The following is a 26,346-nucleotide window of genomic DNA, read 5'->3' on the forward strand; positions in this document are numbered from 1 at the left end:
GCTCCATCAGCCAACAAACACACTGGTAAACATGACTCAAACACTACTCCACAACAAGCAGAAAAGCCTTCACCTGTAAGTATGTCCTGAATAAAATACCTCTTGGAACAGATTCTTAAAACCTGTTCTTTCTTCTGCTGTTTAAAGAAGACTTTTCAGTTGTGATTTGGGTTTAGGCTGGTGCAGTTCTATATGGGTGGATTCTGAGCTTTGATTCCTTTTTCTTCTCTGGAGTTGTAAGCTCTGCCAAGTTTCATTCATTATACAGTGTGTAACAGCAGTAATAGTTTTAATCAGTTGCAGTTTCAGTAACATGTAAGCAGTAGCAATTATTAAGAATCAAAACTAGGTTGGACAGAGCAACCTGGTCTGGTGGAAGGTGTCCCTGCCTGTGGCATGGGATTGGAACTGGATGAGTTCCATTGGCTTGGAACCCAAACCAATCTGTGATTCTATGAGAGCTGGTTTCTGGAGGTGTGAGGTTGAGACTGAGTGTACAGCCACAGTGGGTATGTACCGTTGCTCCTGCTAAAGCAGAGGAGGCTGGAGAAGGGATGAGGGATTGGATAGTCTTTTCAAGGAACTTCCTAGGTAGGATTATCTCCTACCACTAAATTACACAAAATTGGGTTGTTGAAGGTGGTTGAGAAATCCTAACAATTGATTTAAAGGTTTTCCATGAGCTTTGCAGCGTCCTCTAGATTCCTAGTCTGACTTGGAATTTCCTAGTTACCAATTCAAGTTCCGTGTACAAGGACTAAACTGGTAGAAGTGAGAGAGAGAAGTCTGTAGAGACTGTTGGAAAAATAGGTTATTAGAAGTGGGATGCTGAAGGACTGAAAAAGGAGGCAGGAGATGTTGCAAAAGTCAGGGAAGTGGAAATGTCTGGAAGAGGAAGCAGAAGATGCATTGTCGTCGTCACTTGGGAGCAAGGAGGGGAATAAAGTTAAACCAGGAAAAGACTTTATTCCGACTAGTGGATAAATGATACGTTTGGGAACTGGTACAAAATCGGAGGATTTCTTTAAATAGATGGTGGTAAAGTTCTAAGGCCATCATAACACTTGCATTTTCACTTTTAACCCTCAGTGTGGGCTTTGATGTTAAACTGCAGCTTCTGGTGACATGTTTAAAGCCATTTTGGGTAATATTCAAACCTAATTTTGGGTGTCTCTTGGCTTTAGATTGTAACTTTTCTGCATTTTTCTTTCAGGAGGAGTTTGTGTGCTTGGGGGAAAGGAAAGTACAGACAGAAAATTACCCACTTTTGTATAGAAACCTTGGGTTTATGCAGTAGTTTACTGAAATACCTGTACTTTTGCCAGTAGATGTCACTGTGGATAAAAAATACCAGCGCTTAGTAGACAAAGGAGGTAATTTGCTAAATGAAAATTCATCCTTTGAAAGTAGATTGGGGGGGCAACATTTTTTTCCTAACGGAGGCCTTTTTTCACCATATAAAAATGGATTTCTGACTAATCAGGAGATCTGGTTTTGTCCACTGCAATCCTATATTTTTGGGGTTATCTTCGCCCGACTTGGGTAAGTTCATGGCTTTCTGTCTGACTTCAGAGGGGGGGTGTCTGTATGAGCGTGCTCCTGATGGGCTTGATTTTGAAAGCAGTTAGTGTTTGGAGGTTGCTTTAATAAGCACCAGTCTTCACTGCAGTGTGTATGTGCGGGGAATTGGACATGGAGGAAGTGGCTTCATTAAGGTTGATTTGGAGGGGGGAGCAAAGACGAGGAAAAAAATTGCCCATATGATTGGCTGGGAGAATAGCTCTGAATTATGGGATCCATCTGTTTCCTGTAATGAATTCATAAACCCATCAAACAATGACCTGAACGAATTGCTGAAGGAAAAAAATAATACACTGGCATGATATGTTTAACGCAGTGAGGCATTGGCATTGTATAATCAAAAATTCTTCTCACATCCAGCACTTTGTAATGGAGCTGCTGTGTTTAATAGAAGCTGTAAATAAATCCTGTCACAGTAGCAGCCAAGAATGCATTTCTGGGTTTAACTGTTTCTCTTCTGGAATGTCTGGTCCTTGAAGGCTTTAGAAATGCAAGTTTTATAGAGGAGCGTGGGGGTTTCTGAAATATAGAGAAATGTTAATGAGGTGAATGAAAGGAAAAAGCAGCCATAAATCAGTATTATGTGGCTTAACCAGTTTCTTTCATTTATGCATGTTCTTTCCTTATGTCATAGAAATGTACTTAAAAGCTATTGTTGTAATTGAAATCTGTTAGACTGATCCTATTCATTATATTAATAAAATCCACCTACAATTGCTCGTAACACTTTTTTATGCAGTTGGGATTCCCGAGATTGTAATCATCAAAAAGCATATGGAGTAATTATTGGATTTGTTTGGGTAAAATTGGATTAACAAGTTTAGATACCATTAAGTACTGATAATTATTACAAGCAAGCTCATTGTTTAGTGTATGTACAGCTCTCGGAATGCAGAATAAGCAGATACCCATCACAAACATCTTAAGAGCAAGCAATCTCAAGGCTTTTCTTTTACTCCCTTAATTGTAATTTTGCAAGAGGCTTTCTACTTCGATGTTTGTGCTAGTTAATCGTGTGCTAGTTCTGAAAATCACTTTGTATTCAATCCTTTCCCCCTCTTACATTTGAAACGATATTTTTAGCATTAAAGCAAATTTTGCCATTAAGGCCACGTTTTAATTCCTGGGTTTCACGCAGCTGCCAACCTCACATTAGCCGTGACAGTGCATGACTTGAGGTGCAGGGGTGGGCTGCCTGCTCTGGCGGGACCGCGAGGGCTCTCTCCAGATTGGCAGCTTGGCCCTTGGGGCTGATTAAATATCGAGCGCACAGAGCAGCGGCAGCGGCGCAGGCAGCCCCCGCTGACCGTATGCAAAAGGTTCCTGTCTGCTCCGCTTTTTTTAGCGTGCAGTTGGCTAAAACATGACGTCTTTGTACATTGTGTGTTCTGCAAGGGATAGCCATCGTCTCGAAATACATCCCTTGGAGGAAGGAGAACGTCTAAGAGGCTTATAAAGAGGTTCTTAGAGCAAATATCCCATGGCAGTTAATAATTAAGAATCTAATGCAGACACTTTGAAGGGTAGGTGTTTCTCACAGTGCATAGCAAAGGAAAATTGCTGTTTAAACATTGCTGGAGATGACTAATAAATAGGTGTGGAGGTTTTTCAGAGTCCAGTCCTATTGTCTTTGTAGCATATATTCCCCAAATATTAATGCTGTATTTAAAGGCTAATTTCTAGCCTGATACAAAGCTGGAATTTGGGAATCAAACCTCTTCCTGTGCATTCTCTTTGCTGTATGTCCTGTCAGTATTATAATTAAATGGTTATTTTCTGGCTACCATGATTTGCATACACAGCGCTTGTGTAACAGCTTCACTGAACTAGTCTTGGAGATGTTGATGTACAAAATAAAACCCACGTTGCTGTGTTGATTACAGAAAACCCAGTAATATTGGCATGCAGAAGTAGTATTCTAAAATCTAATGGTTTTGGTATTTTGATTGGCTTTGTTCTTTTATCTGTCCTTCAGATACGTAGAAGGAAAGATTTGTTTCTAACACTGAAATCGGGTTTCTCTGGCCACACCTTTGCAGTGGAGCAGCTTTGTTAATTTACACTAAAGGGTGTTGTGGACTCTTTGACTTGCATTACTGATGGTTATATTCATATGTATGCACACCTGTTTGGAAGTATCAGATGTGATAGATAGATACAGTACTGAGAATATACTGCTTTCTAAAAAGCAGCCTGCCTTGCTCTCTGAAATACAGAAGCCCAGACTGGTTTGGGTTGGAGAAGACCTTGAAGCTCATCCAGTTCCAACCCCCTGCCGTGGGCAGGATGTTTCCAATTAATTAATATTCCTTAAGAAAATCTTGGAACCCAACAAACACTGACTCTGCTGGCATTGTGCCATTAGTGGGTTTAATTCTCTTGTACACTTCTTTAATTCCATGGGAAAATCACTCCTTGGTTTAAGTTGGTTTAAATAATAAATATTAGGGAAAGCTGCAGTTTCTCCCTTTGCCATGTGCTTGTCCCTTCCAGGCCTTTCCCCAGCTGACCAGGACATTTGAGTACTTTGGTGTTGGATGGCAAAAGCATCCAGGAGATGCATTTGGTGGCAACTGGGGAGCAGTCCCCATCCTCACCTGGCCATGGCTTCCTGCCCTACCCCTCTGCCTCCTCTTCCCTGGCATTCCCTCTGCTCTGCTGGCACAAGGGCTGTGGGCTGTTCTGTTTTCCCAGTCGGAGAAGCTTCCTGGCTGCAATGGTTAATTGTTTTTGTGGAGCAGACTATGTCTGGAGTGTGCTTTCTCAATCTTGCGATCAAATTGCAAGGAAACAGCTTCATCCTCTGCAGAAGTAGAGAGTACAATGTTTGTAAATGCTTACATCTCTATAATAATAGTAGTAATAGTAATACCACAGGATCTCTGATTTTCCCATTCATCAGTATTTCAGTCATTCAGAGGATCAGTTTCATAGGTTATCCTGTTGTTTCTTGAAGGCCAGGTAGAAAGGTAAAATCAACAGGTCTTAGAAGAGATCCGTTTAAGTAATATTATGTATTGATGGGTGACAGATGTATACTGAAAGCAAAATAGTTTTCACATACGTATTGAATATGGAAATTTGAGATTTAAAATGAATTATTCTGTATTTTGTGCCATTGTAAAGTTTTCTTTAAATCTTTTTTTAGATTTTTATTGTATTTTTTAATTGTCAGAGTTGGAATAAACTTGGTTTTTGAAGCTCGTGGTGTATTTTGGAAAAGCAAAGAAGGTTTTATTTTATTCTCTATTCTTCAGATATTACTGGTACATTTTTATGTATTCAGGGTTCTTTTTTTGTGATAGAAATAAGCAGAGGTGAAAGGTTATTTAGGCTTTCCAAAGGCAGAAGCAAAGTGCTGATGTTTGCTGTCAAACTTGGTGTATTTTCACCTGTCCGAGCCCCTCCTTGCTTTGAAACCCTGCTTAACAGCACCATGATGCCTGTTCACTGCTGCTGCTGTGGACATCCATCAGTTCTTTGGGTGTGTCAAACCCTGGAGGGAGGCTCGGTGCTGGGTTTATGCCTTATGTACAATGATACGAGGTACAACTTTGCACTTGTTGGATATGGCTTGTGATGAGCCAGAGGAGTACTTGGTTCTGCATGTCTAGGAAGCCCGAATGGCTTCTTCTGGGTGACTGAGCACCCCTGGTCGGTGCTACCAAGTGAGATGAGCAAACCAGTGTGTGTTCCCAGCCTATGCCATGCCACTCGGCTCCCGGTGTCCTCATCCCAACAGGCTTGTGGCTGTGCCCCAAGAGACCCAGGACTGCTGTCTTCTCTGCACCAAGCTGTGCTGGTAAACCCCACCTCAGACTGGGGTGGCGCTGGCCTGCTTATTTAAGGCAAGGTTAATATGGAGCTTATCAAAGATATGCCTGGAGTGCAAATGTAGAAGACTGGGGTCTGGAAATGCTTTATACAAAGGCGACAAGAAAGCAAAAGCTTTGTGTGAGTGCTGAACAGGTTTCTTAACTTGTTTTTTTAGGAGATCATTAGGAGTCTGCAAATTTATGCTTTCTTGGGTATAAGCAGTGTGATTTGATGTTAGTATTAGCAGTCTCGGATCCAAAACTGAAGAATTGCTGAACTAAAAAAAGGCAGTGGGTGCTCTGGATGGGTGCAGTAGCTTGCCATGCAGTTTAAATGAGATCCTGTTTAGTACTGAATTGTCACATCTTCTCTTTCTGCTCCTCCTGTTCTAAACCATACCAATTTGTTGCAGTAAGGAATAAAAGCTTCAGACACTGTAACAGGCAATGCCTAAGCAGAGAATCACCAGATTTTATCCTTATTTTTAAAACCTTACGCTGTTTTTATACCAGTAGTGTTTATAGGATATTGTATTTTGTCCTGGTACTAAAGAAGTGGTGAAAACTATGGAAAAGGAAAGAGTTGAGGCAGTATTTAATATGTGAACTTGGTTGTGTATATAGGAATTGCTCAGTTGCCTGCTGATGTGGTCTCTCCTTTTGTGTAGTGGGTACCAGGTATATAGTAACCAGCATCTCTGCTGTGTGCTGCTGACTTCTCATGCAGCCTGTGGAGTGGGAAAGGTGGGAGGTAAGGCCAGGGCTTTGTACCATTAAAACCAGACCTGTAGGCTCTCGCAAGGAGGTGGGGCCTTTATCAGCTGTATTCTGGTACATAAAGTTTACAGCTGTACCAAACGTGGTTTTTTAGATGTAGGTTTCAAAACTGTTACATAAAATGTTTCAGGAGGCTACATACATAGTATAGTAGTGCACTAACCTGAGTTCTGGTCTTAACACTGTTTTATTTAGAATGTATTCCTTATGTATTTTATAGTCGATAGAATCAAGCCCCTGTGTCCAACCTGGCCTTGAGCACTGCCAGGGATGGGGCAGCCACAGCTTCTCTGGGCACCCTGTGCCAGCGCCTCAGCACCCTCATGGGGAGGTAAACCCTCACTTATTTTGCCAGCTGTTGTTTGGGAGGCTGAAAAGCATTATCTGTTTCTCAGGTACAGAATAAACCCCACCAAACACAACTTTTCTGATACTAAAGCCATTTCTGGTTTTGTTCTTTTCTGTGTAGTGCCAGAACCTATTAAGACCAGTTTAAGCCAGCCCCAACCTGCCGGTACCGGTACCAGTACTTCCACCAGCACTATTACCAACAGCAGCAATGGCAAGCGTGCGTCTGCAAATGGGCAGCAGCCAACTGCATCCCGTTACCTGCCTCGTGAGGTGCCTCCACGCTTCCGCCAGCAAGAACAGAAGCAGCTCCTAAAGCGGGGCCAGCCACTGCCCGCCGGGACTCTGACCGGCACCAGCCCAGCGCAAGGAACTGGCCAAGCAGGGGCAAGTCCTCCTCCGCAGCAAGGAGCAGGTGGACAGCATCATCCCAGTAAGACCCAAACAGGTAAGAACTGAAGCCTGGTGGGATATCAACTCCTTTATGTAGTTCTGCACTCCACTGTTAGCACAAGTGTTGCAGAAACTTAAGGAATGTTCAGAATTGTCTTTAAATAATCAGGATTTCCAGCCAAGTGTATGCTCTTTTTCTTGCAGAATACAGTGTGTCATTTCCTGGATCCAGTCTGAAAACATTCTCTTACCTATTTAGAAGCTCACACTTGTGGGGTTCTCTTGCAGTTGTTTTCTGTTTCTTTGATAGCTATAATGGATGCAGTCCTCAGGAAATGCAAGGATTTCTTTAGTGATCATTCTTACAGAAGCATTGTTGATTTAGGTTATTTCCAAGATTTCACATATTGTTTTGGCAATTTTAATGCCTTTTAAAAGATAATTTTGCATATAATTACAGGAAAATAAGAAATAGGAACTTGGCTTATATTGTGACGCTTCTATGCCTTTGCGTGCTTATGTTGTCAATTGTTATTTTCACATTGGGTAAAGTACTGAAGCTGCTAATGAGAAAAGCAGCAGCTCTCTTCTTATTTGCCCTTCTGTGCTAGAGATCATTTAGCTTCTGTAGTGGAGATGAGCTTAGCCAGTGTTTGGTGTGTATCACCTTTTTCATCGTGCCTTTGTGTGTATGTCATGTTTAGCAAAGCAGGGAGTGTTCTAAGATATAGTTATCTATGGCTTAGAAAAGGTTATCTGAAGTAAGTCCCACAAGGGGGTTTGATTTCTTGGATATTAGTAATTTCTGTATGATCTCAAGTGTTGCTCATTATCACTCATTAATGTGTCAAACATCACAAAATTTGGTTCTGAACTGTCTGCAGGTTTTCCCTTTGGGCATTAATGAATCTTTCACTATTCTGCTGTACTTGCTGCTGAGCTGAACTCCAGCAGAGAAAATTATTTGGTGTTGTCCTTAGAAGTTCTAGCTAGATAAGAAAATCGCCACTCTTGGAAATGAAGCCTTTTATGGTTATTGAGATGCATTTGAACATACTCAGCTACTTACTCTCCAGAAAGAGAAATCTGAAAAGGCAAAATAAAACAATAGTTCATTTACTTAAATGTTGGGGTTCTTAGGGAGGAAGCAGGTTCTACTTGTAGTCTTCAGGATTTGACTTTAGTGAGAGGGAGAGTAGTGAGTTCGCACCAGTTAGAGCAGCATTCTCTTTGCAAAGCATAGCAGCAGGGATGGTGGCTGGCAGTTATGGCTCCTTTCTGATTTGGAGATGTTCGTAAACTGTCAGACTAATGTTCTATGTTAGATTAATATATATGTTTATTATTTTCAGAAATCCAGTAATGATTTCTATAGTAGAGGCAGATTGACAAGCTCAAGTGGCTCAGGCTGTCTGAGGGTCAGTACGAGATGTCTTCCAAACATCATTATAGATGTATCTGAAACATCCTAGATGTTTACGAAACATGCGGTAAATCATTAAATGAAGTCTACCATAAATCATAACATAATCCATAAAAGAACTTGACTTGAAAGAGTGCAGCATTAGCTGTCTGACTTGGATCATGCTGGATGCGTCTCTGCCTGAGGTTTTAGACTTCTTTTCCCTATTCTTATTTGAACTTGCTATATAAAATAAGCACTAGTTGCCAGGCTGACAGGCTGCAGAAACTGTCAGCAAATGTTTTACGCTGTTGAATTATTTCGGGTTTTTGTTCTTTTGTTACTTCATTGTAAGCAGAATGCAGTGAAAGCTGGTACAAATGAGAGGAAGAGGAGAGCAGCCGCTTTTCGGTTTCATATTGTGTTCCATATTGCCCAAAGTTAACCTATGTCAAACTCAGCAATCACTTGAAAGCAATTAATGCAGAGTCAGAATTGTCAGATTGTTGTTTACTATGTAAAATCATACAAAAAGCTTTCAAAGGCACCAGAGAATCCATGCACAGTTCTTGGAGCAGGGAAGAGAATCTTAGACAAGCTAAATCCTTGGCTGCTCACAGAAAGAGACCGTGTTTTGAGACTGAAATGGTTGCATCTTCCTCACAGAGCGAGCTTGCTGAGTACTAGAGCTCATTTAGTTCTCTTTCCAGTAGGTGGAGCATTAGTTCACTTACTATGAGCAGGAGGGAAGACTAAACCTACCTAGCTCAGGTTATAATGACAATGTGTCTGGCTGCTTGGTGAGGCTAGGAGGAGTGTGGAATAGCTCACTTCTACTCCAGTCTTACTTGGTCTCTCATAATGGCTTTGCCTTCACCTTGATGAGCATAAAGAGCAAAGTAAGAATATCCAGGGAAGGCCAAAACCTATTCATCTCAGCTGTTAGGATTTGAGTGACTGTTAGCCTTAGCAATAATGATGGTATTCCCAAAATCCTCCAGCACTTAAGTTAGGAATTTTCCATGAAATTTAGTTCAAACTGGGTCATATTTTTGTGAGTATGAAAAGAAAGAATTTTAAACATGAGGATTCTCACTGAGCAGTACTTTGTCAGAGGGAAACCTTTTACCTTCCTCCTCTTTCCATCAGTAGGAACTATATTGCTTTAAATGTCCCTCTGGTTCCCTGGGTATTTAATTTACTAAGATGTCTTTTCAAGTAGTTCTCAGGGGAAAAGAAGGGAAGGGACAAAAAGAATCTAAAGCTGTCCAGAAGAATCGGTGTTGGGTGCCTGCTGCACATACACAGGTATTTTGTCTGTCTGAACAGCACCTGTATTGCAGAAGAGTGATCACTTCATGGCTGTTGTTGGACATCTTCAAAGTGTGAAGGCAGTCAGCAGCACCTCACTGCTTAGGGTTTTCTCCCTTTCTGGTGGCTCTGAGTGCCTAACCAGAGCTTGCTACACCTGGGCTGTGGACTGCCCAAGGAAGTCTCCATATGTGGCTTCATTATAGTCTTGATGAGCAACAGTAACTTTCTTTTTATGGATGACCTGGTATTAATCATGGAGCCAGTATCCTCGTACACCAGCATCTTGTATCCAGAAGATCCTTAATGGAAATTCATGTCTGTAGCTTTTCTTTTTATGGGGTCATATTCCTTCAGAGTTAACTTGAAATTATGCAGCCACGTTCCTTCCAGGCCCTGTTTATAACTACCTGGATGGAAGGAATGCTGCTAGAGAGGCATTGCCAGCCTCTTCACTGTAAAAATTACGTTGTTTTATCTCTTTATTCTCTTATTAGCAGTCTCTCTTATCTACGCTCTTGCCCTAACCAAAGCACTTATCAGAACTCTAACTGCAGCGTGATGAATTAAAAAGGATGTTCTACCAATGTAAGTCAAGTGGGAATTAATGACCACTAATATATATATTCCTTGTTGGGTTTATCATCCATAAATACCAGTGAAGTGGATGAGAATAGTGATTTTTTGTTTCTCGTTTAAGGCAATCTCCAAAACATGAACTAGACAAACTTAAGAAATTAAAACAAATAAAATATAATAATTGTATAAACTGCATAGACTGTTTTAGAAACTTACCCCTTGAAAACAGTCTTTTATTGATTGTTAACTATGATGAAACTGTTTTCTGCACTACTTTAGAGCATTTTGTATAGAATGGTTACCTGTCTGGAACTTTATCTTGAGCTACAGTGTATATTCTTCAGATGTTCCCTTGGTAGTTAATCCTTTGCAGGATTAGGCCGAAGGAAAGGTGCAGTTCATGAGCAATATTCTGGTATCTAATTGAGTTTGTTATTTTTACATAGAGATGGAGCTTTTAATCTCTTCTCTCCCCAGTTTGCCAACTAACTCCAGTAAATGTGGTGAATACTTCATTTCCTTCATTAAGATGTGAGGCATTAGTGGAAAGGTCTTTTTGCCACGTGATCTCAAATAATTTAGGTAATTTCTGAAAGCCACCATGGGAGATTAAAAATAGCAAGTAATGTATCCTCCTTTGTCTCTTTACAAATTGTGAAGTTTGTATAGGAGTCTCCAGGCAGCCCCTGTGCGTTTGATGATTGTAAGAACAAAGATCAAAAGAAATAAGCAGTTTTTCTTGAAGATGCCTTTTACTTTTCTGCAACTCAGCAATGTGAAACCAGCATCCATCAACTCAACAGGAGCGTGCCATGTCCTGCAGGAGCCATGATAAAACTTCAGTGAGTGGAGTGTTTTGTGGAAGGGAGCTGTAACATGTTTCCAGAGTCTTAAAAAGAAGTGAAAGCAAGTCATTCATCAAAATGCAAAACCACACAAGCATTGTGGAAACTGAAGAGTTGAGCTTTTAATTTGTGCTATCTCTTGTTTCCTGGGAAGTGAGGATTTGCCAGCAGTTAGAGGTTTATTTTCCTGCTGTCGGTTGATGTCCCATTCTGTGCTGAACTTTCTTCTTTTTATGAAGCTCGAAGCTCTATTCATGTTTCAGTATTTCCTTAGCTGCAGTTTGCATATTCATGCTTGTGGCACAGGTATGGTCGTGTTGGTGTTGAGGACAGTTGGAAGTTGCTGTTGTGCAGCAGGTTAACTCTTCTTACAGATCTGTTTGTATTCATTTTGTGTTAGATGTTTTTTTTCTAGTAAGAAAGGTGAAAAACCCCATGCTTACTGTTAAAATCATATCTAATAATACTGATTTCAAACACAGAATCATAGAATAGTTAGGGTTGGAAAGGACCTTAAGATCATCTGGTTCCAACCCCCTTGCTATAACTGTGGCTTATTTAGAGTTACTTCTAATAGGGCAATTCTATGCAGTTGCAAAATCAAATCTGGAGAAAGGTTTTAGGGAGAGATAATATCTTTCCTAAACCCAGTCAATATAGCTGGAAAACACAGATAAGCTTTGACATCCAGGTGTTTCATTGGAGTAGTGACCTTCATGCTAAAAGCATGTTTGAATGATGGCCCAGTTTAGCTCATTGTACACTGTGCTGATGCTAGGTAAGGCCCATGTATGCAAAAGTAGTTCCAAAGTGTATGAACAAAGTCTCATTTCAGCAGTTTGAAATAAGGTTTAGCTTGATTTCCTGACAGCATGGCAAACGGGTGGGTTTCTTGGCAAATAAAGTACGTGAAAGCTGCCTTTATGGAAATGTTTGCTGAATTTTTATCTCTTTGGGCCCATATTCTGTAATTCCATTAGCAGAATATCTTTGCTGGCTGAACATTGCTGTGGTTTTTGTTTTAGTTGAAAAGTTACACAATTAAACCAGGAAACTTTAGAAATTGATTTATTGTGGATCTTCCTTAAATAGAGTTTTTTATATGGAATAAACTACTAAATGTTATAAAGTAGAGATCAGGGGTTAGAGAGTACATTTATTCCTCTTGCTTGCACATTTTGTATGTATGTAATTTCACACTCTGTATAGCAAATACACTTTTTAAAAGTATACTACATAATACCTGGAACATGTGCTATGTTGTAGCTTTTGATCTCAGGTGAAGGAACTAGCAGGGTGATACTCCCTTGTGAACACAAGAATCAGCTATTTATACTACTTCTGTGGAAGGTAACTGTATATAGCAAACACATAATGCTTATTATCTATATCAAAACTCCTAACAGCTTCCAGTTTTTTCATCACTTGACTAGGTGTTAGCCACGAGCAGTTCACTGTACAGCTCATCACTGTACACAAAGCTTCTGCGATGTGGCTGTGTAAAAGTTCTCCTACTAATGGGATCAGATATGATGTTATGCCATTTGTATAAGAAAGCACAAAAATGACTAGAATTTGTTTCGATTACATCTTCTCTCATGAAGTTAGTGTTATAAAGGGATGCCTAAGGTACTGCCAGAGGTTGCATGAGCAGGGACTGCACTGCTTTCTTCTCATTTCGTTCCTAGGGGCTTTGTTTAGCATTTGGGACCCCATGTCCCTGGAGATCAGGCACTCTTCCCGAAGGTCACTGGTGACATGTACATGTTTAGACAAAAGGAAGTTAAAAAACATTGTACAAGGACAAAAATGTAGCAGTTAACATGGAGATGGGATCTAGGCAGTACTGCCTGGATGTGCTCTGGAGTGATGAGCATACTCTGAAATGCAATAATGAGAAAGTCTGTGGGAAGTGAGGCTCAGCCACAAAAGGGTTTTGTTTCCCATGTAAATGTTGAGGAATTCCATATAGTGCTTTGAATATAGATGGAGAAGTAGCAAGCTCTGTGTAGCACAAATACAGGCATTATGAATGAAAAATGATGGTAAAACCTCATCAGTAAACTAATCTTTGGAATGAATTTTTCTGCATTGTGTGTGTTATCTGACATCAGGCAGCCGAGCGTGAAAAATAAATCCGCTGCTTCGAATTTATATGTCAGAGATTAGAATTTTTTACTGGGAGAAAGAAAAACAGGCATCTGTAAAGGCTAAATAGCTGAGATGCCTTTAGAGTTCTGCTGTCCTCGCTTCCAAAGAGTGGGGCTGTGCAAAAGAATCTTGCTTTAGAATGTTGCTTTAGAATCACAAACCTGCATCCTACCTCCAGCTTTACTGTAGATGGCTGTGCTCTGCTGTGAGCCAGAGACATGAACTGCCAGGGTGTCTGCGGGGAAAAAAGGTTGGGAGACAATCTGGCAAGTTGTTGCACTGTGCAGATGGCAGTTTTCTGCAAACCACGTGAAGAGGCTGAGTTGCAGGACCTGTCTCTGGTGGTGGTGAAGTCAAAGATAGGAAGAAACTAAGGTCAAAGTGACCAGGAAATCAGAATTAGGTCCTTGGGAAGAGCAGAAAGGGAGTAATGTCATGTGGAAGTTCTTGGAAAGCTGAATTGGTACAGCTCAGGAAACAGGTATGATACTACGAGAAACACATAAAAACCAAAGATACTTGTAGTTGTTGGGGTGGGGGGAGAACCCAAAACCCAACAAAAATATAATGTTTCTGTAAGTGCCTTAGCAGTAAAAGGAAGGCTAGTGGAACTGGTCTGAGGGTCAGCAGGGAGAACCATTGACAGATGGCATCAGTGATACTTTGACTGAGTTTTCCCTGCATAAGTAAACTAATGATAGACATAGACCTAAGGCTACAGTGAGTTAGAGTGTGTAAGGAAATAAAATGTTTCCAGGTGTCTGGAAGTGCTGGAGTTCATAGTGGACTGCATAGAGGGTGGGTTGGAGCACTCTGGCCCACTGACATTCCTTTAGAGCGTGAGTAGATCAACCAACCAATATTGGAATGTGAGAATGAGGAGACTGAGGGATTGCAGATCAATCTGCTAGAATGATACTAGAAATAATAACCAAAGCAGCTAGTTTTGTGCCTTCAGAGCTTTGCAAGAGAAGGGCAGAGCCAGCACGGGTTTGTGGAGAGGATGTCATGCCAGTGGAGAGTAGTTCCCGGTCAGGGGTGCAACAGGCGAAATTAGGAGGGAGATCATGCCCTAGAAGTCAACTTTGCCCTGCCTGTGATAGCACCTCAGCAGACTTTCTGTGTGGTGGTGCAAATAAGTGGGAAGTATAAGACAATACTATTGTGACAAGTGCTGTAACTGCTCAGGAGGATGTAGGCAGGGAGCAGCTCTCAGTCCTTCCTGGCAGGATGAGAACATTTCAGTGAGAGTGCAGATTTGTATTCTTCAGTGTCTGCATCAGTGTTTTGGCTGTAAATGACAGCGGTGACAAAAATGTGTAATGGAATAAGAAATAAAAGGGAAACGTTCTTTCTTTTGGCCAGACCAGCTCTGTACACAGACATGGATATGTGAGTATCACACTGCAGATACGGATCTGGGGTTGGTCACAGGGTAAATAGATTAATAGTGCCACACTGTTGAAAAGAAGACAGACATACTGAGGGATGTGAACAGTGCTGCTTTCCGTGAGGCACTTCTGATAAGGCCTCTGAATATTGAGTTCAGTTTGGGGGTGGTACTGTGCCTTCAGAAGGAGGTAAAGCAGCTGGGAGAAGTGCAGAGGAATGCAACAGAAACAAGCCTTGCAAGGTGTGAAGGAATTGGAGCTCTTAAGTCAGAGGGAGACTGGAGTTATAAATGCAGGAATACCTAAATGATTGCTGCAGGGAAGAAGTGATCTGTTCTGTATGCCTGTGATGGATCAGATAAGAAATAATGGACTTAAATTTCAACAAGGAAGATTAAGGTTAGACATTAGGAAAAACGTGCCAATATGAAAGCTATCTAAAGAAGTGAGATAGAGCACTTGGCAATGTGCAGTCTCCGTTGCTGGAGGGCTTCTTCCTTGGTGTGTTGGGTAGATGTCACCTAGTATGTATGAGGAATGGTTCCTTGGATCAGGTGAGTGTTCTGTGTGACCTCTCCAATCCCCTTTTCCACTGTGCAGATATCTGTAAGAAGTTCAGATTTCTCAGACACGTGCCCTGTCAAGGTTGCTACAAGATGGGGCTCGTGGAAGGGAGCAGATGCTCTCTGCCAGCACAGGCTGCAGCAGGAGCTGTGCTTTATGTCCCCCCAGACTGGGGTGGGGTCTTGCATTGCCTTCCCATGTACTCCTGACTGGTAAAAAACATCCATCCCCTTGAAGAGCTGCCCTGTGTAAGTACCTGCCTCTGTGTGGGAGTTGATTACAGGAAGTTTATGTTATTGATAAAAGAAAATACAGGGAATGTGGGATTATATGATAAATTCTCTTCCAGTTTCAGCATATCATTTTAATTAATGGGAATTTCAATCATGTATAGCTGGTATTGAAGGAATGTAATAAGCCACAACGGTATTGTCAATGTAAAGTTACTGCAAAATTGACTCTTCAACTTAGTTTCTGGTTGCATTTGAAATAGTTTTCAGAATGGAAACTAACCCAAGCAAGTTAGATTTTCATTCACCTCGTGTTTTTAAAATGAGCCTGAACCCAACCAGCATTCAGATACTATTGCAAAGAAACAGAATAAATGTCTTCAGAAGGAAACCAGCTATTTTCAGGGGTATTTCATTGGAACAGTTGAGCCAAGAATAGCAGCAGCAATTGTGCTTTGGTAGCGAAGTGGCAGCAATCCTGAGAATGCAGCCAACCCTTTAAAGAGACATCAGTGGTGTGTGACCCAGTGCAGGAGGGACAAACTGCACCAAGGAGTCATAGAATCATGGAATGGTTTGGGTTGGAAGGGACCTTAAAGCTCTTCTAATTCCAACCCCCTGCCATGGGCAAAGACACCTTCCACTAGAGCAGGTTGCTCTGAGCCACAGCAGATTGAAAACGTGCTCCATTTACTGGGTAATTAATATGTATTTGGGGCAGATAGGAGGAGGAAGACAAAGGAAGTGAGAAGGGGAAATAATTGTAGGGGAGTGTATTGGTCATACTGGAAGCTTATGTGTAAATTATCCTCTTGGATTTGTGTGTGTTTTAATTAACACAAATTATGTATCTGTATTGATAAAAATCCTCTACGTGTGTTGTCAGAATTTGAGATGTTATTTAGGTTCTGAAAACATTAAGCTGCTCCCCCTTCTGTTCACACTTTGTGTGTTCATATGTCTTAAAGCAAACCAGTGCTCCGCAGTTGATAAAAGATGGTCGGTCCCCGCTTCTGCAAGAGGCAGGAGTCGCCCTGATCCATGCTGCAGTATTAAGGCAGTTCTTGGCGTTTATAAACAACGGCGCCTTTGATTAACATGGTCTCGTGTTTGCCACTTAGATCTGTGTTAGACAGAGGCTGGGAAGTCATTAAGGGCTTGGCGACACGCCAGTGTACATCTGGGGCTTGGTCTGCTGCTGGGGTGGGAGCTGGCGGTGAGGCAGGAGGAGGACAGCGGGCAGGAGCTGTTGGTGTCGGGCAGGGAGGAGGATACCGGGCAGGAGCTGCTGTGAGATGGGGGGCAAAATGCCGGGCAGGAAGAAGGAGCTGCTGTGAGGGCAGGGAGGAGGACGATGGCAGGAGCTGCTGTGAGGGCAGGGAGGAGGACTATGGCAGGATGTGCTGTGAGGGCAGGGAGGAGGACTATGGCAGGAGCTGCTGTTGAGGCAGGGAGGAGGACTATGGCAGGAGCTGCTGTCGAGGGAGCAAGGAGGACTATGGCAGGAGCTGCTGTCGGGGCAGGGAGGAGGACTATGGCAGGAGCTGCTGTGAGGGCAGGGAGGAGGACTATGGCAGGAGCTGCTGTGAGGGCAGGGAGGAGGACTATGGCAGGAGCTGCTGCCGGGGCAGGCGGTCGGCAGTCCTTCTCTTGGCTGACTTTCAAAAGCGGGAGCAAAGCAGCTAGGGTGCTAATTGTAGCTGGGTCCTGAAGTGAAAATGTTTTGTGACAGTTGAAAGAATTTAAAGAGGAAGGAAGATCGGTTTAGTGTCAGCTGCAATTAGATAATCAAAGCTTAAAAACCCTACTCTGTTGATACCTTCACCCAGAGTTAAGGAGCGGAGCGAGGGGAAGGGGGAGGAGGGCATTTCCATAGCCAGTGCAGCCGAGGCCCGGCCGAGCTTGCAGGTTGTCTGGGCGCACGCTTGCACAGAGAGATTTTCTTGGCAGCTCTACAGGATGAGGCTTACTCTGTACACAGCCGACATATTGAAGCCGGGAGCCCTGGAGAGCGTAGATGCAGGAGTAGAAACAGCTCTGCACACAATGTAGCGTCTCCTAGGATGGTTGGGCGGCTCCTTTCTCCAGGTATTTGATTACCCATCAGCCCTTTTTAGAGCCAAAAAGGAAAAAGAAGGACGAGAGAGAAAAAGTAACCCTAACCCTGAGAAAATAGCATCTGGTTCTGTTAAATCAATTTCTTACATAACATTTCAGCGGAGAGCAGCAGCACAGCGTCCGCAGCTCTTGGCTGCGTTTCAGGTTTGATAAAATGGCGTCTTCGCAGCGAGCTGCTTGCTAAAGATATGTTGCACTGAGCAGGAAAAGAAATGCAATTGTGTTTGGTGTTTTCGACTGCTTTTTGTGGTGGAGAGGTGGCGTTTAGTGGAGTCTCTGCTGATAATGAAAACTTGTTTGGGTTTGGCTTGTTAATGTGTTTTAAAAGCTTTCAGCATCAGAGGAGAGGAACTACATTTTAATGTCGTAACAGGATAACGGGCTTTGCCACTCGGGTACTTAACTGTGGTTTAGTTTTAAAATAAATAAAGCTGCTTTATTCAATGCTTCCATCTCTTCCCTGTCTTTTCCATGTTATGTTATGCTGTTCAAGGTTTCAGCTTCCTCACATCTATGAGACTTGTTTTAAGGAGCTCTCGAAGTGGCTTCAGAGAGATGGCAGTTTTCAGGTCTGTCTTCTGCCTCAGCGTATGGATAGTTGGATGTGGCAGAGAACCTGAAACATCAGCACTGCAATTCCCAGATTTTCTGCCTTAACTGTATTTTGTTCTTCGGAATAAATGCTTGTGTCATCTTTCCTTTTATGAAATCAGGCTCCATTTCATCAAGCACTTAAAATGTTTTTGGCAATTCCTATTGAATTTAGATTTAGAAAAAATCATGTATAGCCTTTTAAAGGTCTGCTCATGTTGAATTGAAAACTATTTCTGTTTTGGGAGGGGAGAAAGTCATTTGCGCTTTTTTCTCACTTCCTGCTCAGAATGGCTAACCTTTGTGTGACAAGTAAAATCCCCAGGAGGGCTGTCACTGGCCTTTGGGATTTTTCTCTATTCTGCATGTCACAGAAAAGAGCAGCCTCGCCTGTAATCTCTCCTTTGGGCAGGACAGGACGAGTCAATGAGGCAGGTTGTTGTAATGCTGACTAACATGAACTGAAAACCAGAACTGGTACTAAGAGAGGGAATCACTGTTAGAGCTGATTCAAAATTGGATGAGTAGAACTTACTAATAGTGTGGATCTTATTAAAAGTTTATCCCAGGCTCTGCCATTCCACACCCTCTCATACACTGGTTCCTGATAATATTGAGGATGCATCGTTTTACTGTGCAGCATTTGAACTAACTGCTGCAATGGAAGTTATGAAGATACAGTTACTTTAACTTGTCTGAATAAAAATTGAAAGAAATATTACTGTAAATGACATCATCACAAGGATGGAAGTTTTGGGTCAGTTGCAGGTATTTTGCTTTTCTAAGAAATGCGTGCAACAGCTTTTGTCATTTCACTCTACTCATACTTTACATTTGGAATTTATGTAAACATTAAACTGCTTTTGCAACTAATTACTCATCTTCATTTTCAAACATAGCCTAAAGTGTTTTCTGTCTCTAGTATGCACTAAGTTGAAGTTGGTTAAGTATGTTGGGAACAGTGTGTAGGGACAACAGCAATCTCCTCCCACCACCAATGACTCATTTAAAAGTCCGTTTCACTTTGTGGAATAGCAGCACTAGGATTTGCTAACACAAAATACCTGTGGTTCCTGTTCCTCGTGCTGTGCTTAAATCTTTGCTCAGTTGACAGAGGGAGGATAGAAACGGTTTTGGGGGACTGCAGTGCTTTTAGTTCTGATCTTTGCGTAAATAAGGGAGGAAGTAATTCTTAAGGATTTTTTTTTTAATGTCCTATGGGTTCCCATTTCAGTCTCAACAGCTTTGAAAATACAGGAAAATACTGGCAATTTCTATAAGGAGTTGGTTTCCTGGAAAGTTGGAGGAAATCTGTGTGTTCAAAACACCCAAACCTAGCCCCAAGCAAAGAAATTCAAGATTTTATCATGTAAAATACTTTGCTTTCATTCTTTTCCCCAGATGTTTAAAGCCTCTATGGATTAAGTATAACTGTGCTACTAGTTATTTAGTTTATGCGAATTAACTCCTTTTACTCTAGAGAAGATGGGAAAATGGCTGTTGGTTACTTGCTCCTAGAGACAAGAACCTAAAAATTACTCTATTCAGGATCCATTCTGTACTCAAACTGTTAAGGTTTTTTGGCAGCAAAGTCACAGCTTTTGCAGCTTTCTGTTTACTTTGTGAACTCTTTTTCCCACCCTGTTTCTTACAAGCTTTGTAGCAGCAGCCTTTGGTGTTAGAACCAGTTATTGCAGGTCTCTGGCTTTGCTCTGATTTCTGCATCTCTGGCCTAGGAAAGGTCCCAGCATAGTCCCGGTGACTCCAAAGCAGGGGAGGCAGAGCACAGGTACACCGCTGCTCATGGAATTACTGTAATCCCTATCCAAGTAATTCCTTAGAGGTTATCATTGGTTATTGTTGAGGCCATAATCTGAACCTTAGTAAGAGGAGCTCTGCTGATGGTACATAAAGAGGAATAACTACGGAGTTGCAAACCCTTGAAAAGCAAAGGGGTTTGAGCTGTGTGTGTGTCTTCCAAGACAAACATACTTGGTGTGACACTGTCTGGAGTAGATGTGCTTATCCAGACTGAGGCACTTGGCCATTTTCTATTTTTAATATGGACATGGACATCTCTTGGGTTTTATACTTCCTCCCCCTCACTGTTTTTTGCCTTCTTGTTTCTGAATGCCCTTCAAAATTCTGCCTTATTTAATGAACCCTTTTGCTCCCTGCTTTCAGCAATCTGTCTAAGCTGTTCTGTCACCTTCCTCTTCCATTCCCACCCCTTTCCACTTTCTGTCACTGCTCTCAAACTTGAGCCATGCTTTAACCACCAGCTCTGGGGGAGAGGAAAAGGGAAAGGCAAAGATTAAACAAGCAGCTGCCTTTCATCTCCTCTGGTCAGTGTTGGTGTCATTCTTGAGAGTATTGAGGCATCTTGCACTGGGCTCTTGATCCGTCTCCACAGACCTGCCCTGCAGAGACAGTCTCACACTTGCCTCGGGCAGCACCATCGTTCTCCCAGGCACTCACACATGTAGCTTGGGTTTCGGCTTTGACAAGACCTTTTTCATTCGAACAGTGTATTTCAAGGCACTGTTAAATCTTCCTGTGGTGTCTGAAACACAGTCAGTGCCGAATCTCACCACCCACAGTGCAAAGTTAAAAAGCTTCTCATAGCTCCTCTTATCTGATTCTTTGCTTGCCTCAACTTCTTACCTTCTGGCCTGGTCTGCTCCTGCTTTTTTCTTTGTTCATTCCTACTGGCTCATTTTTCTGACCCCGTTGATCCTTTTGAAGCCATTTCATAGGCTTCCCTTCTGCTATCGCATGCATCTTATCTGGGATTCTGCTCTCTATTCAACACCCGTGTAACAAACCCAGATTATCAGGTAACTTTTCAACCTTCTTCCTTAGCTCTGTAATGTAATCAGTTGGCTTTATCTGGGAATAACATGATGCGTTTTTCCTTTCTAGCCATTGCACGTAGTGGAGTGAACGCAGGGAAATCCAAGTGGCTCCTTTTCAATGACAAATCATTTGGACTTGTTATATGCATGTCAATTATTTAGCTCTTTCTCTGAAAAGCTAGGCTTTTCCTGGCATTATGAGAAGACAGGTGAGGAGCTAAGACTCCTTTCCCTTCCTTTCTCTAACATTCATACTTCTGCTTTAACTGACTTAAAAAGAAATAAAACCCAAGAGGAAATAAATGAAAATGCAGTCTGTCCTGCTTTCTTCATCTCGATAAATCTTCATGAGCCAACCAAGTAATCACCCCCATTTCTTGAAAAGCTACAGGTTAAATGTGTGAATACGACTTCGTCGAGAGAAAGCTGCTGTTTTGTTCTTGGAACAGTTTTTCTGCAGTATTAGAGCAGCTCTAATTGGAGGCAGTTAGAGGAGCTCATCACACCCAAATATTTGTCACTGAAATTAATGCATGTTAGGTATCCACTGGTAACAGCTGATTTGAGAGATTTGTTGCATCCCTCTTCCCCACACAATGTCCTTCTCATCCGAATAATAAAAAATCAAAGTCCTGTTTCTGCAAGTAAAAATAATTGACATCCGTAATTTGTAACTTAGGGATATGCAGTTTTCTGCCTTATTTAGAGGACCAGTTAAGAGGAACTGTTCCGCAGATCACCTGTAGTACATGTCCCTAGGGTCAGGCTGAATTACTTGCTATCAAATTCCCATCAAAAGAAACTAGAAGGAGTAATCTGTACTATAAATCTTGTAGAGGGTAATCGGGATGGGAAAGTAAATGCAAAACCTTGAACTAAGCTTGAGTTTTCAGCATGAGAAGTGTTGTATTTTCCAGTTCAACATGGTGTACCTGCAGCAAACAATGAGGTGCTCAAGAGCTTTTGTTTCATGTTTTGTATTAGTGTCTCTGAGGATGTGGGCAGTGCTCTGAAAATACTGCCTTTTGGGTACCTGTGTGACATAACATTGATTTCCATTGGGTTTGGGGGAAAATCGGGCTGTATGCACAAGTGCAAAAGCTGCATGTAACCCTTTAAGACATAAGTTTCTTGACAAAACTCACTGTTACTTAGAAATGCCCAAGTTCTCTACTAAAATGTAAGTTACAGTAGAGATGTTTAAATGTATAATTGAACTGAATAGAAAAGGTGTCTGTTTGTTCCTTTATTTACAGGAAGGGTGAAAAACCTAAATGCAGCGTGAGTTTAGTGTGTTAAATGTGATGTTTGTTCTAACAGCAGGCAAACATGCAGTTTTTGTTAATGCCCTTTGTGTTTCTTCAAAGAATGAGAATTGAGTCAGAATAAATGATAAGAGTTTGGTAGATACTCTCCTGTGTTTTTTTCCAAATTTGCTTTTTAGCTTTGCTTTTAGATTTTTCATAGTGTGTTTGCTGCTGTTATTTATTGCCTGATTATTATTCTTACTAGTATACTAAGGGTAGAAAACACTTCTGTTCCTCTGTTCTAAAACTGAATTGTTCCATTATTCTAATTGAGAGTTTTGCCAGATTAAAAAGAAGGTAAATACAAGCATTGTGCTTTATTGTAGTGAGGAAAATGTCTGTATTATGGTAGAGAACATATTCTAAATTTTAGCAGTGTTGTAGCTAACAACGTAAAATAGTGCTTAATTGAGGGCTTTTGCGTGCTTGAAGAGAAGACTCATTTTTAACTTTTAACCTTGTTTGGATCCTTTCAGATCTCAGCCACAGTGGATTGGGAGACCATTATGAGAATTCCCACTGGGGACAGCAGCCCGCTTTCAGGAGTGAAGGCAACTGCAGCTGGGATAAAGTGATAATAGACAGGACTGACAAGGAAGCGTGGCCTTCCATTACCGGAGCTGAGACTGAGTCTGCCTCAGAATGTACTACAGACACTGACTCTGCCTCCAACTGTGGCTCAGAGAACAGTAGCATGGCTACAGGGAGTGCCCAAGGCAACTTCACTGGACATACAAAGAAAACTAATGGCAATAATGGCGCCAACGGAGCACTCGTCCAAAGCACTTCTAACCAGAGTGCCCTTGGAGCTGGTGGAGCAAACGGTAACGGCAGCTCGGCCAGAGTGTGGGGGGTGGCTGCGGGCTCCAGCTCTGGCCTAGCTCACTGCTCTGCCAGTGCTGGGGATGGAAAGATGGACAACATGATGGGAGATGGTAGAAGTCAGAACTGTTGGGGTGCTTCCAACTCGAATGCTGGCATTAATCTTAACCTTAACCCTAATGCCAATCCAGCTGCCTGGCCTGTACTTGGACATGAAGGAACTGTGGGAGCAGGCAACCCTTCCAGTATTTGCAGTCCAGTCAGTGCCATAGGTCAGAACATGGGCAACCAGAATGGGAACCCAACAGGCACCTTAGGTGCTTGGGGAAACTTGCTGCCGCAAGAGAGCACAGAACCACAAACGTCCACTTCTCAGAATGTGTCTTTCAGCGTACAACCTCAGAACCTTAACACTGATGGACCAAATAACACTAACCCCATGAACTCTTCACCAAACCCTATCAATGCAATGCAGACAAATGGACTGCCGAACTGGGGGATGGCTGTTGGTATGGGGGCCATCATCCCGCCCCACCTGCAAGGCCTTCCTGGTGCTAACGGAACATCAGTTTCTCAAGTCAGCGGGGGCAGTGGTGAAGGAATGGGCAGTTCAGTGTGGGGGATGTCCCCAGCTAATCCTGCCACAGGAAACAGCAATTCTGGGTTCAGTCAGGGGAATGGAGACACTGTGAACTCAGCATTAAGTGCTAAACAAAATGGATCCAGCAGTGCTGTGCAAAAAGAGGGAAACGGAGCGAGCGCATGGGATTCGGGACCTCCTTCTGGTCCTGGGGTACTAGCGTGGGGCAGGGGTGGTGGCAACAGCGGTGTTGGTAGTATGCATTCTGGAGCGTGGGGCCACCCCAACCGGAACACCAGTAACGGTGTGAACGGGGAATGGGGCAAGCCCCCAAACCAGCATTCCAATAGCGACGTCAACGGGAAAGGATCAACAGGGTGGGATAGCTCTAGTGTTACCAGTCCGAATCCTGCCATGCAGCAGGGCAATGAACAAATAAACTCTTGGGCCAAAGCTGCAGCATCTGGCACCACAGCTAGTGAAGGAAGTAATGACAGCGGTGGGAGTCAAAATGAAGGCAGTACTGGAAGGGAGGGGGCTGGAGAGGGCAGGAGGAGAGACAAAGGGATGATAGACCAAGGGCAAGTTCAGTTGCCAAGAAACGACCTTGACCCCAGGGTCCTGTCCAATACAGGGTGGGGACAGACCCCTGTAAAGCAAAACACTGCCTGGGAATTTGAAGAGTCCCCAAGGTCTGAACGAAAGAATGACAATGGAACAGAGGCCTGGGGTTGTGCAGCTACTCAATCTTCAAACTCAGGGGGGAAGAATGATGGGTCCATCATGAACAGTACAAATACCTCTTCAGTATCTGGGTGGGTCAACTCTCCACCGGCAGCTGTTCCAACTAATACAGGTTGGGGAGACAATAACAACAAAGCACCAAATGGCCCGGGGGGATGGGGGGAGTCAGCAAGCTCTACTACTGTTAATAATGCTGCTGCTGCCAAAAGCGGCCACGCTTGGAGTGGGACCGCAAATCAGGAGGACAAATCACCTACCTGGGGTGAACCTCAGAAACCCAAATCTCAAAACTGGGGAGATGGACAGAAATCAAATCCAAGCTGGACTTCAGGAGGTGGAGATTGGACAGATTCATCATCTATTCCTGGACACTTGGGTGATGGGAAGAAGAATGGATCTGGATGGGATTCTGACAATAGATCAGGGTCTGGTTGGAATGATTCCACAAGGTCTGGGACCAGTGGGTGGGGAAATGGCACAAACAGCAAGGCTAATACAGGTACAAGTTGGGGGGAATCTTTAAAGCCAAGCCCCCAACAAAACTGGGCTAATAAACCCCAGGACAACAATGTAAGTAACTGGGGAGGAGCTGCTTCTGTCAAACAGACGGGGTCAGGGTGGGTTGGTGGGCCAGTGCCAGCCAAACAAAAAGAGAACTGTGAGGCAACTGGCTGGGAAGAGCCATCTCCACCGTCCATTCGCCGCAAGATGGAAATCGATGATGGTACCTCAGCTTGGGGCGACCCAAATTACAACAACAACAAGACTGTAAACATGTGGGATAGAAATAATCCTATAATTCAGAGCAGTACCACAACCAATACCACCACCACTAGCACCATTATCAACACCAACATGGTTGAACCTCAGCCATCGCACCAGTCAAGTGCCCAGCCGAACCGGTCCCCGCTGCTTGGTCCAGGTATGAAAATAGTTTTATAACATGCTTTGTACAGGTTACTGAATGTTGTCTGACTCTGGTTATACATTAAAGATAGAAATCTTATATTTATGTCACACACTCTGTCTTGAGGACAACAGAACCCATGGAATCCGACACACAGAATTCCATAGTCCAAGTGAACATAAGAAGGGCTTGCAACAATACCTGGTCAGTAAAGTCCTAGGTCCTTAGATAGTTGATCCATATTTATTTTGTCAGCTCTTCCACTGTTACTTAGCACTTCCTTTGAATTCAACCCTTGGAGAGTTTGGGGCCTTTTGGCTAACCTTTATTGTCTTGTCTTCTGGTACCCTTGCTTGGTCTTTGTTCTTGTTCACGCAGAATGCATCTGTTTCTTTTCTGCAAGCCATATCTCTTAGCACCAGATGCGGTTTAAGGATTGCATGAATTCATGCTGTTGCTGTTGCTCTGTCTTCTGTTTGTTGCCTTTGATGAAGAAATGGTTCTCTTCCATACTTCAGGTCTCAAGCACGGGTAGTACCCTGGGCTTATACATGATTCTCATAAAGCTGGATTGGTTAAAGATGTTAATATTCAAGCTGGCTGGGAGAAGTTATTCTAACTTCAGCCCTGTTCCAAAGACAACTTTTTAGACATCTAGGAGTTTTTCTAACCAAAGACAAGCATCAGGGAATAAAAATGGGGGGAAAAAAGGAGAAAACCGCTTAGGGGGAGGTATTGAAATAAAAGTTTCTGGGAGCTCTGCCCTATATCATGACCACAAACTTCTCAAAATAAATCTGGCCTTGCAGTGCTCTTTGAAATTCTTCATCTGATTTTTGTCTCCCAAGTTTCTGTTTCGTCTTTGTCGTGGCTAAATATTGACTTTTTCAGCGTGTTTTTCTCCAAGTGGGATTTGTTCTCTTATTTCCGTCATTTTTCTCTTTGATGTTTTGAAGTAATTAAAACTTACTGTAATATCTGTTTAAAAATAGTCTCATATTCCCTACTGTGGTCAAATATTTTAATGGCTGAGAA

General features: G+C 42.6%; 1 protein-coding gene across 11 annotated transcripts in view; it reads left to right on the forward strand.

Moving 5' to 3' along the window:
- Positions 1–26,346, forward strand: part of TNRC6C (trinucleotide repeat containing adaptor 6C) — a 316,377-nt gene that overhangs the window by 254,315 nt on the left and 35,716 nt on the right. For 10 of the 11 annotated variants that reach the window (XM_061377035.1, XM_061377036.1, XM_061377039.1 and 7 more), the window contains 2 exons: positions 6,643–6,969; positions 22,735–25,326. In XM_061377035.1, the coding sequence (XP_061233019.1) occupies positions 6,643–6,969; positions 22,735–25,326 (2,919 nt within the window). Of the gene's footprint in view, positions 1–6,642; positions 6,970–16,989; positions 17,476–22,734; positions 25,327–26,346 lie in introns of those variants that run through there. The other variant, XM_061377044.1, reaches the window with a different exon arrangement.

The sequence above is a fragment of the Neopsephotus bourkii genome, unplaced genomic scaffold (genome assembly GCF_033783945.1).
Source record: "Neopsephotus bourkii isolate Nb327-2 ecotype Australia unplaced genomic scaffold, CSIRO-AGI_Nbou_v1 NB_1749, whole genome shotgun sequence".
Taxonomy (NCBI): Eukaryota; Metazoa; Chordata; class Aves; order Psittaciformes; family Psittacidae; genus Neopsephotus; species Neopsephotus bourkii.